The sequence below is a fragment of the Pelodiscus sinensis genome, chromosome 23 (genome assembly GCF_052426305.1).
Source record: "Pelodiscus sinensis isolate ZL-2025 chromosome 23, ASM5242630v1, whole genome shotgun sequence".
NCBI classification, from domain to species: domain Eukaryota; kingdom Metazoa; phylum Chordata; order Testudines; family Trionychidae; genus Pelodiscus; species Pelodiscus sinensis.
In genome coordinates this window covers 24,201,306-24,216,341 of record NC_143074.1, presented here as the reverse complement: position 1 = coordinate 24,216,341, position 15,036 = coordinate 24,201,306, and the positions used below count along the sequence as shown (strand labels likewise).

Here is a 15,036-nt window from a genome sequence, read left to right as displayed (position 1 = left end):
GAGAGAGGACTACCCCAACCCCTTCTCACTGCAGCAGCGTGGGGCCAGGAGAGAAGTGCCTGTTCATCGCTGCTGCAGCGGCACAGCTGGAGGAAGGCTGCATGTGATGGACAATACAGACAAACTCTCTGAAATATATAGGTGATATCTGTCCCTTTCTCCAACTCTGCCCTCTGCTGGCGCAGTGGAGTTGTTATATCTATCCTGGTCCCCATCTCTGGTCCCTTGCTGCCCTCCTGTGCTCATTCTGCAGTATAATTCCCTCCTACCAGCCCCCACTTCCTATTTTATGAGAAACAGTCGAACTCCACGTGCATCCCATTGTCATGGCACAACCAAACTCTGAGCTTGCTTTACAATATGATAAGAGGAAGCTGCATACCAAATTTGGTGGTCCTAGCTCTTACTGTTTAGGAGTTCTTGAACAAATGGACTCACAGATGGACAGATACACACATTTCTAAAATAAGAACATAAGAATGGCCGTATTGGCTCAGACCAAAGGTCCATGTAGCCCAGTATCCTGTCTGCCAACAGTGGCCAGTGCCAGATACCCCAGAAGGGGTGGACTGAAGACAATGATCAAGCAAATTGTCTCCTGCCATCCTTTTCTAGCCTTTGACAAACTGAGGCCAGGGGCACCATTCCTTACGCCCTGGCTAATAGCTTTTTATGAACCTAACCTCCATGAATTTATCTAGCTCTGTTTTAAACTCCGTTATAGTCCTAGCCTTCACGGCCGTCTCTGGCAAGGAGTTCCACAGGTTGTGCGCTGTGTGAAGAATAACTTTCTTTTATTAGTTTTAAACCTGAATAAGTTGAATAGGATTGGTCCTAAGACTGACCCTTGTGGAACACAACTAGTTAGACCTCCATTCTGAAAATTTACCATTTATTCCAACCATTTGTTTCCTGTCTTTTAAACCGTTCTCAATCCATGAAAGGATCTTTCCTCTTATCCCATGACAACCTAATTTACACAAGAGCCTTTGGTAAGGGACCTTATGAAAGGCTTTCTGGAAATCTAAGTACACTATATCTACTAGATCTCCCTTGTCCACATGTTTAAGCCTTTCAAAGAACTCTAATAGATTAGTAAGACATGATTTTCCTTTGCAGAAACCATGTTGACTTTTGCCTAACAAATTATGTTCTTCTACGTCTCTGACAATTTTATTCTTTGCTATTGTTTCAACTAATTTGCCCAGTACTGATATTAGACTTGCTGGTTTGTAATTGCTAGGGTCGCCTCTAGAGCCCTTTTTAAATATTGGCATTATGATAGCTGTCTTCCAGTCCTTTGGTGCAGAAGCTGATTTAAAGGGTAGGTTACACGCCACAGTTAATAGTTCCGCAATTTTCCATTTGAGTTTTTCAGAACCTTTGGGTGAATACCATCCGGTCCCGGTGATTTGTTACTGTTAAGTTTTTCAATTTGTTCCAAAACATCCTCTAATGACACTTCAATCGGGACAGTTCCTCAGAGTCATCACCCACAAAGGACCGGTCAGGTTTGGGAATCTCCCTCACATCCTCAGCCGTGAAGACTGAAGCAAAGAATTCATTTAGTCTCTCCTAAGTGGCTTTATCGTCCTTGATTACTCCTTTTCTATCTCGATCATCCTGGGGCCCCACTAGTTTTTTAGCAGGCTTTCTGCTTCTAATGTACTTAAACATTTTGCTGTTACTTTTTGAGTGTTTGGCTAGTTGTTCCTGAAAATCTTTTTTAGCTTTTTCTTATTACATTTTTATACTTAATTTGGCAGTGTTTCTGTTCCTTTCTATTAACCTCACTAGGATTGGACTTCTACTTTTTAAAAGATGCCTTTTTATCTCTCACTGCTTCTTTTACATGATTGTTAAGCCATGGTGGCACTTTTTTAGCTCTCTTACTATGTTTTTTAATTTGGTCCTGTAATAGTTTCCTCCTGGATCAGATCCTGCGCTCCACTCAGGACTAAATCGAGAGTTGCCTCTGCCCTTGTGGGTTCCGGTACCAGCTGCTCCAACAAGCAGTCATTTAAGGCATCGAGAAATTTTATCTGCTTCTCATCCTGAGGTGACATGTATCCAGTCAATATGGGAATAATTGAAATCCCCCATTATTATTGAGCTTTTTATTTTGATAGCCTCTCTAATCTCCCTTAGTATTTCAGCGTCACTATCACTGTCCTGGTCAGGTGGTGGATAATATATCCCAACTGCTATATTCTTATTAGAGCATGGAATTATATTCATAGTGATTCTATGGAACGTGTTTATTCATTTAAGATTTTTACTTCATTTGATTCTACATTATCTTTCACATATAGTGCCACTCCGCCACCCACACAACCTATTCTGCCTTCCGATATATTTTATATCCTGGTATGATTGTGTCCCACTGATTGTCCTCATTCCACCAGGTTGCTGTGATGCCTATTATGTCAATCTCCTCCTTTAATACGAGGTACTCTAGTTCACCCATCTTATTATTTAGACTTCTAGCATTTGTGTAGAAGCACTTTAAAAAATTGCCACTGTTTGTCTGCTCTTCCCTGATGAATTAGATTCTTGTAGATGTGATTGTTTGTCTGATCTGGCCCATACTGTATCATCTCCCCTCCTCTCTTTCTGACTAAAACCTAGAGAATCTCCATGAATTGACTGTCTTCTAAGAGAAGTCTCCGTCTGATCCACATGCTCCTCCATACCAATCGGCTTTCCCCCATCTCTTAGTTTAAAAACTGCTCTAGGACCTTTTTAATGTTTAGTGCCAGCAGTGTGGATCCACCTAAACCAAGGTGGAGCCCATCCTTCCTGTATAGACTCCCCCTCTCCCAAAAGTGTCCCCAGTTCCTAATAAATCTAAACTCCTCCTCGCTACACCATCACTCTATCCCTAACCCTTCCCTACATCATTGGTGCCTACATGTACTACTCATGCAGAAATCTGCCTCAGACCCAGGGCACACAATGTCCCCATGTCAACTCTCTACTGAAGTGGCTTCAGACAAGGGTCTCCCCTTGAAATAGGCACAAGAGATTGAAAAACCCCTGCCTCAGTACATAGAGCAATGTAATGTGAGGCACTGGGTATGTCCAACACTGAGACGGCTGGAGGGGTGAAAGACCCGATACTGGCTAGCTCTGAGCCAGGCCCACACACTAAACCCAAGTCTGCCTCCACCGCAGCAAAGACGCCACAGTCTGCCTCTGCACCCAACAGCACAGTACTGCCACCTGCTGTGCCTTTACATAGCAGCAGGTCCACCGCACCGTTGGTGCGTACACAGGTTCCCAGCATCTCTCTTCCACCCTGCTGGCATCAGCCTTTGCAGCACCACAGCACTTCCCCAGCCATGCTGATTTGCTGGTAGCCTCCGTGTCAGGTGTGCCTCCCTTCAGCACCTGGCAGGACCACAGTTCAGCCTGCCTACTATACCAACAGGCGCTGCTTCTCCTGGATATCCAGCGATGAGGAGAAACTTCACCAGGAATGCACACTCCTTGCCTAGACAAGTGCCCATCCATATCCTGCAGCCCCCCACCGCACCCCACCTGTACATGCCCACATCCATGGCCATGCTACGCAATTGCCCCATTGGGCTCTGTAGCCTTATACAGCACACAACATACCTAGCCATCTTAGCAACTGGCTCCAACACCTAACTCGACTGGTCCACCTGTCCGCTCTGCCACACTCTCTCCCCTCCCCCCATCCCTCGTGGCACAGATATTATTGACTTCGCTGCGCTGGCATACATCTGTTCTTCCTCGTCGGATGACACTATCGTGCCTCCCCCTCCCACATTGAGGGATGATTTTAAATCATTTCAGGAGCTCTACAGATGGGTAGCGGAGTCTCTTGATATCTCCCTGGAAACGCAACACAGTCTAACGGATATACTCCATGCCTCCCCACTGCCCTTCAGTGCTATCCCAAAGGACCCCGCTAAAACAATCTGGCAAACACTCATGTAAGTAGTCCAACAAGAAATCCTATGTTGCATTGCACAGAGCTGATTTTCTCTGCACGCGTCCCACTCCAAACTCCTTAGTGGTTGATGCCATAAATCAAAGGGGTAAAGAAAATGCCGCTCACACCACCCACGTGATAGACTGCCCTTCTCCAAAACCAGAGCATAACCCCCCCCCCCAAGTAGCCACACCCCTTCCTTTGTTTAAACCCCTTCTCATGGTTAGGTGAGAAGTCTCCGCTGGCCATTGCCTACATGCTTCTGATCAGGGGGACCCCTCTGACGTGGCGCAGTGCTTACAGACAGAGGCCCTCGTGGGCAACCCTTGGCCACCTGCTCTCTGCTTCATTTGTCCATGAAAGCCATATTCTTAAGCTAGAAGAATGGGAGAACTGGAAGCCCTAATGATAAGACCCACTATTCACGACTTTGTCCACACCCAAAATTCATACCAAAATTACCCTCCTCTTGCTAGTGCAACCAAGTCATATTCTTACCTGTATTCTTCCCTAAATTGCACACCGGCTACAGGGAAGCATCCCTGTACATACTGGATGACTGCAGAGCTCTTGCTTTCTGTATAGACAGAACAAGGCCATTTCAGAAATCCTCTGGACTCTTGTCTCCACCTCAGAGCATTCCCAGGGCCAAACTCTCTCAAAACAGCAACTATCCAAATGGATTTCGGAACGTACCCGACTCTGTTACCACACAGTAACTTGCTACTCCCAACAGCCCTGTGCATACACTCCGTGAAAGCCATGGCTGCATCAACTGCTTTCCTGAAGAATGCCCCTGTAATCGACATCTGCAAAGCAGCTTCCTGGACATCTGCCTACAAGTTCACTAAGCATTATGCATTGGAATCACACTCAGCTTCTGATGCTCGCTTCAGCCAAACAGTGCTATATAGCCACAGTACTCTGACACTCCACTGCCCCTTCCTCCCCTAAGAGGGACTGTTCCATAGTCACCTGAAGTGGAGCACCCACAGGGATACTCTTTGAAGAAGAATACTCCATGTGCAGTAAAATGAGGTTCTTTGAGATGGTTATCCCTGTGGGTGGGATAGCTCAGTGGTCTGAGCATTGGCCTGCTAAACCCAGCGTTGTGAGTTCAATCCTTGCGGAGGCCATTTAGGGATTTGGGGCAAAAATTTGTCAGGGATGGTACTTGGTACTGCTGTGAAGGCAGGGGACTGGACTCAGTGACCTTTCAAGGTCCCTTCCAGTTCTAGGAGATAGGTAATCTCCATTATAGGGTGCATGCAGGATAGCCACTCTGAACGGCACAAGCCAGCTGCCCGGCATGCATAGCTTACTGAAGGCACTACTACCACAAATCTCTGAAAAAAAAATGAGAAGGGGCTCACACACCTAACATGCAGCAGCCACAGGGAAAGCCATCTCGAAGAACCACAGTTACTACACAACTGAGTAAACATCTCTTCCTGTATTTCCCTCTGCTAATGAGAGTTGTGTTAATCTTGTAAGCTTTCACTTTGTGTGTAGTTGACTCATTTCATGCAGCAGGTGGGGATTCTGCACTCCTCTTACTGTACCCTGACTCTGCTAGCATCAGTGGAAGTTGCATGCTCCTTGAAAGAAAAGCAGGTCCTCTAATGTTTGTAACATCTTGACTCCTACCCCTTCGGAAACAATTGTATAGTCGCACACAGGGTATTGGTTTCATAGAGAGATGGGTGTATGGGGAAAGCAGAACTTTAAAGGAGACAGCTTCTGTTTAGACACAAATATCTAGCTAATCAGCACAGATGGGACGAGAAATAGAGAAAAAGTACATGACAGTTTAATGGGGTTTTGGCAAAGTATGTTGTTTTTTAAAATATACCTGTATGAGACCATAGGTTTTCCATAACAAGGGATCTAATGAGACCTGAAGGAGGTATTTATACCTTTCGACTCCTTACTGAAAAAAGTCACTTCATTTTGTTAATGTTTTATTTTTTTAAAAAATCCCCACAAAAATCTTCCAAAAACCAGGTGCAATTTTTGTCTCTAGCTCTTTCTTTGTATTTGGATGGCAAGCTGTGGAACATATTTTTGCACAGTATGAAGCTTCTTGGCAGACTCCTCAGGCCAAGTATTGGTGGTTTTAGAGTTATCTTTGGATCTGTCAAAAGTGCTAATGGGCTTTCTGAGCTTCTTTCAGCTTCTACATCCTATTTGCTTCCTGCTTTTTGAGTTCTGCTTTATTCTGTGCTGATTAAGATCTCACTGGAATTCATGATTTGTCTTAATTTTGCTTTCTCACGTGTACTTTTTGTATAAATAGGCATACTTTTGCTGCATAGTAATCTATAAGCCATCCACAAACAGTTTATTTTGAATCAAATCCATTAATTTGGTCTTTTCTGATATGCCTTGAATCTGATGAAACTTCTTATTCTAAAATTGCTTTTAATTGCAGTTTGCAGTGAGTTTAAACCTTCTCTGCAAATTAAGAGCCTGTTTCTGTCAACCTTGCTCAGACTGAGAAGCATCTTAGTCCATGAGGTAGTGCTCCCTTGATTTCAGTTGAGCACTTGCGGAGTATGGTGTTACTCGGTGTGAGTAAGGAGGAGTAATATTTTACGCACTGTCATCCAGGAGTCCTTTCACCAGCCCAGTAAAATGGTAGCATGTGCTTCTCCTCACTGCAGAGTAGGGAGGAAACGGGGCAGAGCGACCCAGAAAGGAATGGCTGGTGTGAGGGAGCATGCCCCGTTAGCGTGGGGAGGAGAAGTACTTGGTTAAATAGATGCGTGGTGTAGCTTGTTTCTTTCTCAGAGCTGCAACAGTGAGTTAAGTTACCATGGTCATGCTGTAACTAGGGTTGCCAGATGGTTAAGCCAAAAATACCGAACACTCTTCCCTCCCTCCTCCCCCCCCAAAAAAAAACTGGGAAAAAAATTCTATTGAGGGGGGTAAAAAGGAGGGGGGAGGGGAGACCAAAGTTGTTGAGTGGGGGGGAGGAAGGGGACCCCAACAGCAGTTATGAACCAAAAAAAAATAAAATATCAGCATGGCCCCTTTAAGAAAAAGCTTTTTTTGCTGGTGGCCATTTTGTTTTTCTGCTCCAGACACAAGACAAGCCCCTGTGGGACCAGGTAAGTGACGGGAGTGTGGTAGAGGTTCTGAGGGCTGGGCTCAGTTGCTGAGTGTGTCCGCAGGGTTGCCAGGTGTCTGGTATTTTCGCCTCTTGGCAGGGGGGAAAAAAATCAGAAAATACCCGACATTTTAGGTGTCCGGTATTTTCTGATTTTTTTTTTTTTTTTTTTAACCAGACAGGAGGCAAAAATACCGGACTGTCTGGGTCAGTACCTGACACCTGGCAACCCTAGCTGTAACCTGAGCAGCAGCATGGAGAAGAGCTGTGCTGGTGTTCCTGCAAGAAGCATGCCAGAGACTTAGCTCTGGATCTGCATGGATCTAGGCTTGGATACCAGTTTGAGGAGCCCTGCCTCTAGCTGATCTGTTGTTCTTTAAGTAGTGTCCTTAGGAGTGCTCTGCTTCAGGCACACTTGTGTCCCATGTGCCTTTGATGGAAGATTTTGGTGGCATTGCCCAGAAATGCACTCTAGACATCCTCGTGCCCCATACTGAGAATATTTAAGGTTGCACAGGCCTCAGTTTCTTCTGAACCACCCCGGCCTCGGATGGCGCACTAGTGTGCCTGCTTCACTGTAAAACGGTATCCCTTACTTTAATTATTCTTTTCTTTCTTTTCCTTATCCTTATATTAATTCTGTCCTTAGTTTTGATTGTAGTAGGGGTTTGCTTTTGTAATCCCTTCCCTCCTACTGGGGCTCTATTCTTTCGTGGTCTCCATTGTCTCAAAGTAGGCCAGGCTCTCTGGGTTTCAAACATTGCCTTGCTTGCCAGGAAACCATCCCAGTCAGTGAAGAGCTTTCCTGGTGTATATGCTGCTTGGGAGAAACAGAAATCCCTCAAAATTGTCCAGTCTGTTCAGGATTCAGAGGCAGAACTATGAGAGAAAACTTTGACTTGGCTTTGTCTGGTCTCAGATTGAGGCTGGGAGATGCTGGCAGGATGGGACATTGGCTTCTGAGTGAGCCTAATGCTGTTTTCACATCTGCATGTTCACCCAGACCTGCCCCGCAGAGAACCCTGAAGGACTCCTTCTCTTAAAGGGTCCTCTTCAAGAAAGCCTCAGTCTCCTCAAAGTAAGACCATATTGGAGTTCCGTACTGGGTACTTGCTGAGTATCCAGGCTTTGTTGGTGTAAATCCTGCACCTGGGGCTCTGAGCTAATCTAAGGAAGAAAGGCACCACGCCCTTGGAACCAAGACCCTCCTCCATACCACAGAGGAAGCACAATAACAAAGGAGCCTAAAGACTCTACTTATAAAAGGGCAGTACCTATCTGCTATATGTTTGGGAGTCTGTCCGTCGGTTCAAGAACTCCTCCTGAGTAAGAGCTAGGACCACCAAATTTGGTATTCAGTTTCTTCTTCTTGTTACTTAATGCAAAGTAAGTGTTTGGTTGCACCAGGAAAATGGGATGTTCCTGGAATGGGATTGTTTCTCATAAAACTACACAGAAAAGAGACAATCATCATCAGGCAGGTGAAAAGGGATGCCTCCGAACAGATTAGATCTGACTAATGGGTGTTGGAGGCTATAACCTGGGGTTATCTATTCCCCAGCCAATCACCCAGGTCTGTCCCTTTTTAGGGACAACTCTCACAAGCACTTGCTGACACTGGAAGTTGACTCTCTTCTAGGGATGTTGACTTGCATGTAATCAGCTAATCGAGTAATCGATGGACTTTCCATTGACTGATTAGTCGATAAAGGGGGAAACTGCAGAGTCGCAGCGGAGTTAGCTCCCAGTCCAGGAGCTAGAACATTTAATACATTTAAAAGGCAGAGGTGGGGGAACGGTGCAAGCCGGGGCTCCTAATACATTTAAAAAGCAGAGGTGCAACATCTGGGACGGGGCATGAGCTGGAAATCAGCTGATTCACTGCTTACACCCATCTCCCCGCTGCGCTTCTGCCTCCCTCCCGACAGTGCTGGAGGGAACTGGTTTTTAAGCCGGCTTTGCTCCCCCCCCCCCCACCCCCCCCCCATCCTCTCTCTGATAGAGGAAGCAAGTGGGGGAGTCATTACTTGACTATCTGATAAGCATAAGATTATCGGGTAGTCAACTAGTCGCTTACATCCCTACTCCTTTCTACAGACAGTAGCTATAGAATCTGCTCCAGATCTATACAAGGAGAGGGAATTTTACTCCAAGCATTTTCTTGTTCCAAAAAAAGAATGGGGGATGGAGACTGATTCTAGACAACATTGTGAAAACATACACATTCAGAGTGGTGGTGTCTAGACTCCATCTGGCAGCTGAAATTCCATATATAGAACCATGGTTTTGCTTTAGGCCCTCAACCTACAGGACACATTTTGGCATGTCCCAACTCGTACTTCTCACAAGAGAGTCCTTCAATTCCTGGTCCTTCACGGCCACTTCCAGTAGTAAGTGCTTCCTTTTGGCCTTTCTTCTGTGTCAAAGGTATTTTCTGAAATCTTAGAATTGGTTGTAGCTCATCTTTGATGAATGAGGATTATCGTTTTTCTATACTTTGGCAATTGGCTGCTGAAGCTCCAGTATTACATCAAGGTTCTCTCTGCCATAAAGAGCAATGTCCATGTTTCCCAGGCTAGGTCTTCAGCTCAATCTTGAAAAATGCACTCAGAGCCCCATGTTAAAGATAGAATTCATAGGGGCCTCCTTAGATGCAATATCAGCTGGAGCTTACCTTCTTGTGGCCAGATAGATGACATGAACAGTCCTCATCTAAAACATTCAAACCAGCCCACAGACATCCAAAGGAAATTATTTACAGTGACTAGCGGCTTGTGCTTTTTGTGACACAGCTTGCCCGGTAGCTGCTTTGCTGTTTCCTGGGATGGCTTAGGCTGGATTTCTGCTCCAAACTAAAGCAGGTTGAACAGGCTGATCTCAGTCCCTTAGTAAGTCTGAGATTTTTTTCAGTTGGTGGAAGGACCCAGACAACATTTGTACCTGCATTCCTGTCATCCAACCATAGTCATGAAAACAAATGAGTATGTGGGTGGCGCATTTAGCTACACACGCCATTCAGTGAAGATGGTCGGTTACTTATCAGTTTCCTAGAGCTGAGACTTGTCAGAAATGTCTGCTTGCACTTCCTTCCATTAATCAGGGACAAATCCATCACAATCAGGACAGAAGGAAGCAACCTGTGTGTTCTATGTCCATTGAACCACCGGGGCGCCCTTTATACAGAAGCAGCAAAGCTATGGATCTAGTGTGTAGCCAATCACAGCCTCGCTTCAGCAGCTTACATTCCAGACTTGCACAACGCTATAGCTCACAGTTCCAGCAGACACTTCTCCAGTGCTTATGAATGGGAGTTGGACTTTCAGACTAGGAGATTTCCAGAGGTGGATCTCTTTGCCACCATCACTGGCAGGAAGTGCAGACAGTTTGCTTGAGTGAGGGGTTTGACCCTTACACTTGGGGAAATGCTTTCTTGAGTCCATAGAAAAGGAGTCTTCCATAAGCATTTCCACCCACTCGCCCAATATTGAAGATGATAAACAAGCCCAAGTAGGATTACCCATAAGGACAGTATTTGAATAAGGAGAAATTACTCTTTCTATGCAATAACTGGAGTTCTCCTTGTGGGGGCTGTACTGCCAGCCCTCCTTCCCCTCTGCTTCAGAGTTTCTCCTAGGAGACTTTGCAGTGGAAAAGGAGCCGAGGGCACTTGGCTCGCATACCCCTATATATCCTTAGTACAAGACACAAGGATGTGCGAGGTGCATGTGTGGGCTGACTGGGCACTACTGCCAAAAAATCTCTGATCAAAGGTGCATTGGGTGCAAATAGATCTGAAATGGCTCATCGATAGGGTCATACTTTTCAAATAACTCTATTTATTGCAAAAGGTGCGTAACCTCTCCTGCCATTCACCTTACATCCAGCAATAGACATTGCAACAGAGGGATAGAGGCCTAGGAGCGGTGGCTCTGCTCATCCTTTTTGTGTTTGTGAGAGATGTGCATCCAATGTTTCACTCTGAGTTAAATATTTAACACACACGCAGGGGATGGATAGGGTTTTGCTGTTGTATAAGCCAAAATAAATACATAGGCTGAGCATTAGACTGGAAATTGGCCATTCGAGTTTTAATTCTGTCTCTTACATGGACATGTTCTGTAACCTTGGAAAGACGATGCTTCTCCTCTCCTGATTCAGTTTCCCAATCTTTGGCATAGGGATGCTTTCTGATTCTACTTCTCAGAGGATGGGAGTATCACTGTTCACAAAATACTGCATGCATGCTGAATATCAGTGCAATGATTTCTGGATTGTATTTTAAATGCTTCTGGTATATTCCTCATCACAGTTGCTCTGGAGTAAATTGTTCCATTAGCAAATTTTTACATGATCAACTAATTTCAGTTAGTTGAATATGAACTTTGCAGTAGCAGTAATTTGTGGCTACTGTCAGATTTCAGGAATATATTTTGTGTGCACGAAAGAACCTATTCCCCTTACCAAAAAGTCTTCTTTTTCCATATTTTAAGTTGCAGGACTTGAGAGGGAAACCACACTATGCTGTGTAACTTTCTGAAATCTGATCATTTGAGAACATGAATTAATAAATAACAAACTAAACACCTGCTGTAGCAGCAAAATCACCCCAGACTTGGACTGACCTATTGTTTTCTTCCTCCAGGTCACTTTCTGGGTGTGTAATTTATGGATGAAGTCTGAATTCTCATCTATCTTTAAGATGTTTGTGTCGGTAAAGTTTTTCTCTAAAACCTCTCTCTCATCTTTTTTCCTAGAGAAATCTGACAGAGTATTTTGTAGCTGTCGATGTCAACAACATGCTGCATCTCTACGCTAGTATGCTATATGAACGCCGCATCCTCATCTGCTGTAGTAAATTGAGCACTGTAAGTAAATTTCAGAATATTCTCTTGACAGTTCATTTTAAAAACTGCCAGTCATGCGTTATGTCATCTGGGATACCTAGAATTTGAATAATCACAGAGTTGCAATTGTTTGTAGGGTGGCAGGAATATTGTGCTAAAGTTGGATTTATTGTATAAGCAAATACAACAATGGGTCAGTCCTCTGAGTACTTCCCTATTGCAAAAGACACTATAAGCAGAGATGAGGCACTGAAGACATACTAAGAAATAATGAGAAATACGAAAATCATTAATAGCTGTACATTCATTATGTACATTGGCATAAACAGACTGAAGCAGGGAATTGCAGAACGGGGGAAGAAAATGTACAGTCTGGATGTATTAAGCATACCTGATTTCTGGCTAAAAAAATGGTGTGTTTGTGTGTATGTATGTGTGTATGTATGTCTATGTACAGAATTTTAAATGTATGGTTGTGCTTGGCAAAGGTGACTTTTTTTGGGGTTCTCTGGGCTGTCAAGTGCTTGAATGGAAAAAGTTTTTTCTCTTGATACAGATGTTGTATAACAACATTTATACCATGGCAGTGAGGCCCTTTTCATACACTTATTTGAGAGAAAAATAGATAAATGATACTTTCAGACAGAACGTCTGGTGACCTTCTCTTGATAAACCCAGACGGTGGGCTAGAACATGTTAGAGAACCACATTTTTTGCAATTTTGTTTGATAAGACATAGGCTTAATGCTACTTAGGCGCCATCAAGCATCTGAAAGATGAAAGCTGCTGCGCACTCCAAAGAGCTGTCTCTTCTAAAAATGGCTGCATATCAATACCAGAAACCCAGTCTGATTTTAGTTCAAAGTTGAGCATTATGCATTTGAAGTTTTATCAGTCAATAAGATCGTGATTTTATGTATAAAAGGAAATGTTAAGTTTTCATTCTGTTTGCTCTGTAAATGGATATTGATTGTTTTCTGTTATGAATGATAAACAGAGGATGGTTAACTAAATGTTGCCTTCTAATGCTGTAAACTAAATACTTGAAAGGCTCTTTCTGAAGTTAGAGCTCCAATTTCCATTTTGTGTGGTATTATCTGGCCTCTTGAAGGGCTGATTTTGATTGTATAAGATTGGAACTGCATTGTAGACTGCCAGAAAATACTGCTGTAACAACACACCAAAAACATGAAAGAGTACCATGCACATATTAGGATGGAAAGGGGAGGGAGGAAGACTGACGGGACAAACCGTTTGTGTGTTCCATCTCCAGATGGCAACAATAATATATCTAATTAAGAAAGGAAGATGAGACCAGGAGATTCAGTGTAATCTGTGGAACATTTTAACAACTTTTGAAACTTAGGCCCTGTCTACACTATGCAGAAGATCTCTGCTGCTGCAGTCAGTCTTCCAAGGTTCAATTTAATGGGTCTAGTGAAAACCCGCTAAATTGAACTCAGAGGGTGCCCCTGCCGGTGCTGGTACTCTTGCTCCTCGCAAAGAGTAAGGGAAGCTGATGGGAGCAAATGCATGGACAGTGCAGAAACTTGATTTAAAACATGTTGACTTCAACTACGTAATTAAGGTAGCTGGAGTTGCGTATCTTAATTTGACCTTCTGCTATAGTGTAGACCAAGCCTTTGTGACCAAAACACATAAAGAACCAGTAACACTTAACTACTACAATGACGGATATTATAGAAAACCTATTAGATCAACAGACGTATGCATTGTGTTCTTCAATACACTTTTATATACACCCACCATTGTGGTTTTGCTGTATAGTCAGAGTGAACAGAGCTACAAACCCAGGTCTAGGATGTCAGTCAATTTCTGTGGGTGTGGAGGAGTGGGGTAGGTTGGTTGGTTTGTTCGTTTCAGGGAAAAGTGAATTAAATGCAGCATTTGGAATGGAGTGAGTTGGTTAGGTTGGGGTCTCCCAATGATAGAGTCTATGTGCTTGGTTGACATGATCCGGCCATGGTAAGGTAGGCTGGAAATAAGCATTACTTACTTACCTGTCACTTTCCTTTCCTTTATAAGCTCTTTCGTAAATAGGCTTGTGTTTTTTGTCTTTATCTTTCTCCTATTTCTCTTTTTTGCCTCTGTCCGAGATAAAAGCATATCTGGCTCTTCTGGGCGAGAGCTTGCCTTACTTTGCATTAGTATCTTAGAACTATAGATCTAAACGGCACTGAGATTGGAGTGACAGTTTAAGACAGGTTTGAAGTCTTGGGCGAGAGCCAGTGATTCCTTGCCTGCACACTCGGCTCTGCATGATCCAGCAGTAGGAACAAGCTGCATTATTTTATTTCAAACTGTGCTCAGCAGAAGCCAAGACCTTGTAACTGGAAACTCACCAAACTGTGAGAATTCTCAAAGTACAGTCAGTGTCCTGGTTTTTTTAAAAAAAGGAACTGTTTGCAATTAATTTGTCTAACACTTATAATTTAAATTTAATATCAAGTGAATTAGAGCTACCGTGTCTCCTGAAATTCATATTATAATTGAAGAGCTCTTAATGCTGGCAAGTTTAAACCAGATTTTGGGGGTAATTGAGTGCTGAGATGTAACCTATTAACTATTACATGTGAATTGTTTGTCATTGAACCTGTGGAAAGTTATTGCTGGTTTTCATGGGGTTTCTCCAAACACCAAAAGCTTAACTGTGAATTTTACTGAGTATTCACAAGCTGAATTTTAACTGTTCATTTTGCCATCTAATTCCTCACATAAAGACAAACATAAAACGAAGTGCTTGCATGTAGGAAAAGGCCTCTTTGTGTTGTAACGGAGAGAGGAAATGGACTATCTCTTCTAACTAGCATTCTGAGTTCCAGCACAGCGTGTCCTTGCTGCCCTGCCCCAGTAAGCTATGATAACTATTCACTGTAATACAGGCATTATAAATATAGAACTGTAGAAAAGATGATCTAAGTAAGCAGCCTGGTGGTTAATGAATGTGGCACTTATGAAAATGTTAGTGTGTGCCTAATAGAACCGGCCGTCGATGGGCATGGTGCAGTGAAGAGGTGTGCATGCTTCTCAAACCTTTTTAGCACCTCTTGAAATTAGACTGCCAGCCCCTTAGTGTTGGCTTGCAAGAGACTACCTCTTCCTTC

General features: G+C 43.7%; 1 protein-coding gene and 1 long non-coding RNA gene across 9 annotated transcripts in view; one reads left to right on the top strand and one right to left on the bottom strand.

Moving 5' to 3' along the window:
• The window catches only part of DENND1A (DENN domain containing 1A), a 361,583-nt gene that overhangs the window by 190,971 nt on the left and 155,576 nt on the right, over positions 1–15,036 (top strand). For all 7 annotated transcript variants that reach the window (XM_075905650.2, XM_075905649.2, XM_075905651.2 and 4 more), the window contains exon 9: positions 11,822–11,932. In XM_075905650.2, the coding sequence (XP_075761765.2) occupies positions 11,822–11,932 (111 nt within the window). The remainder of the gene's footprint in view (positions 1–11,821; positions 11,933–15,036) is intronic.
• Positions 1–15,036, bottom strand: part of LOC142819334 (uncharacterized) — a 105,357-nt gene that overhangs the window by 25,856 nt on the left and 64,465 nt on the right. The gene's annotated exons all lie outside the window — the stretch shown is intronic.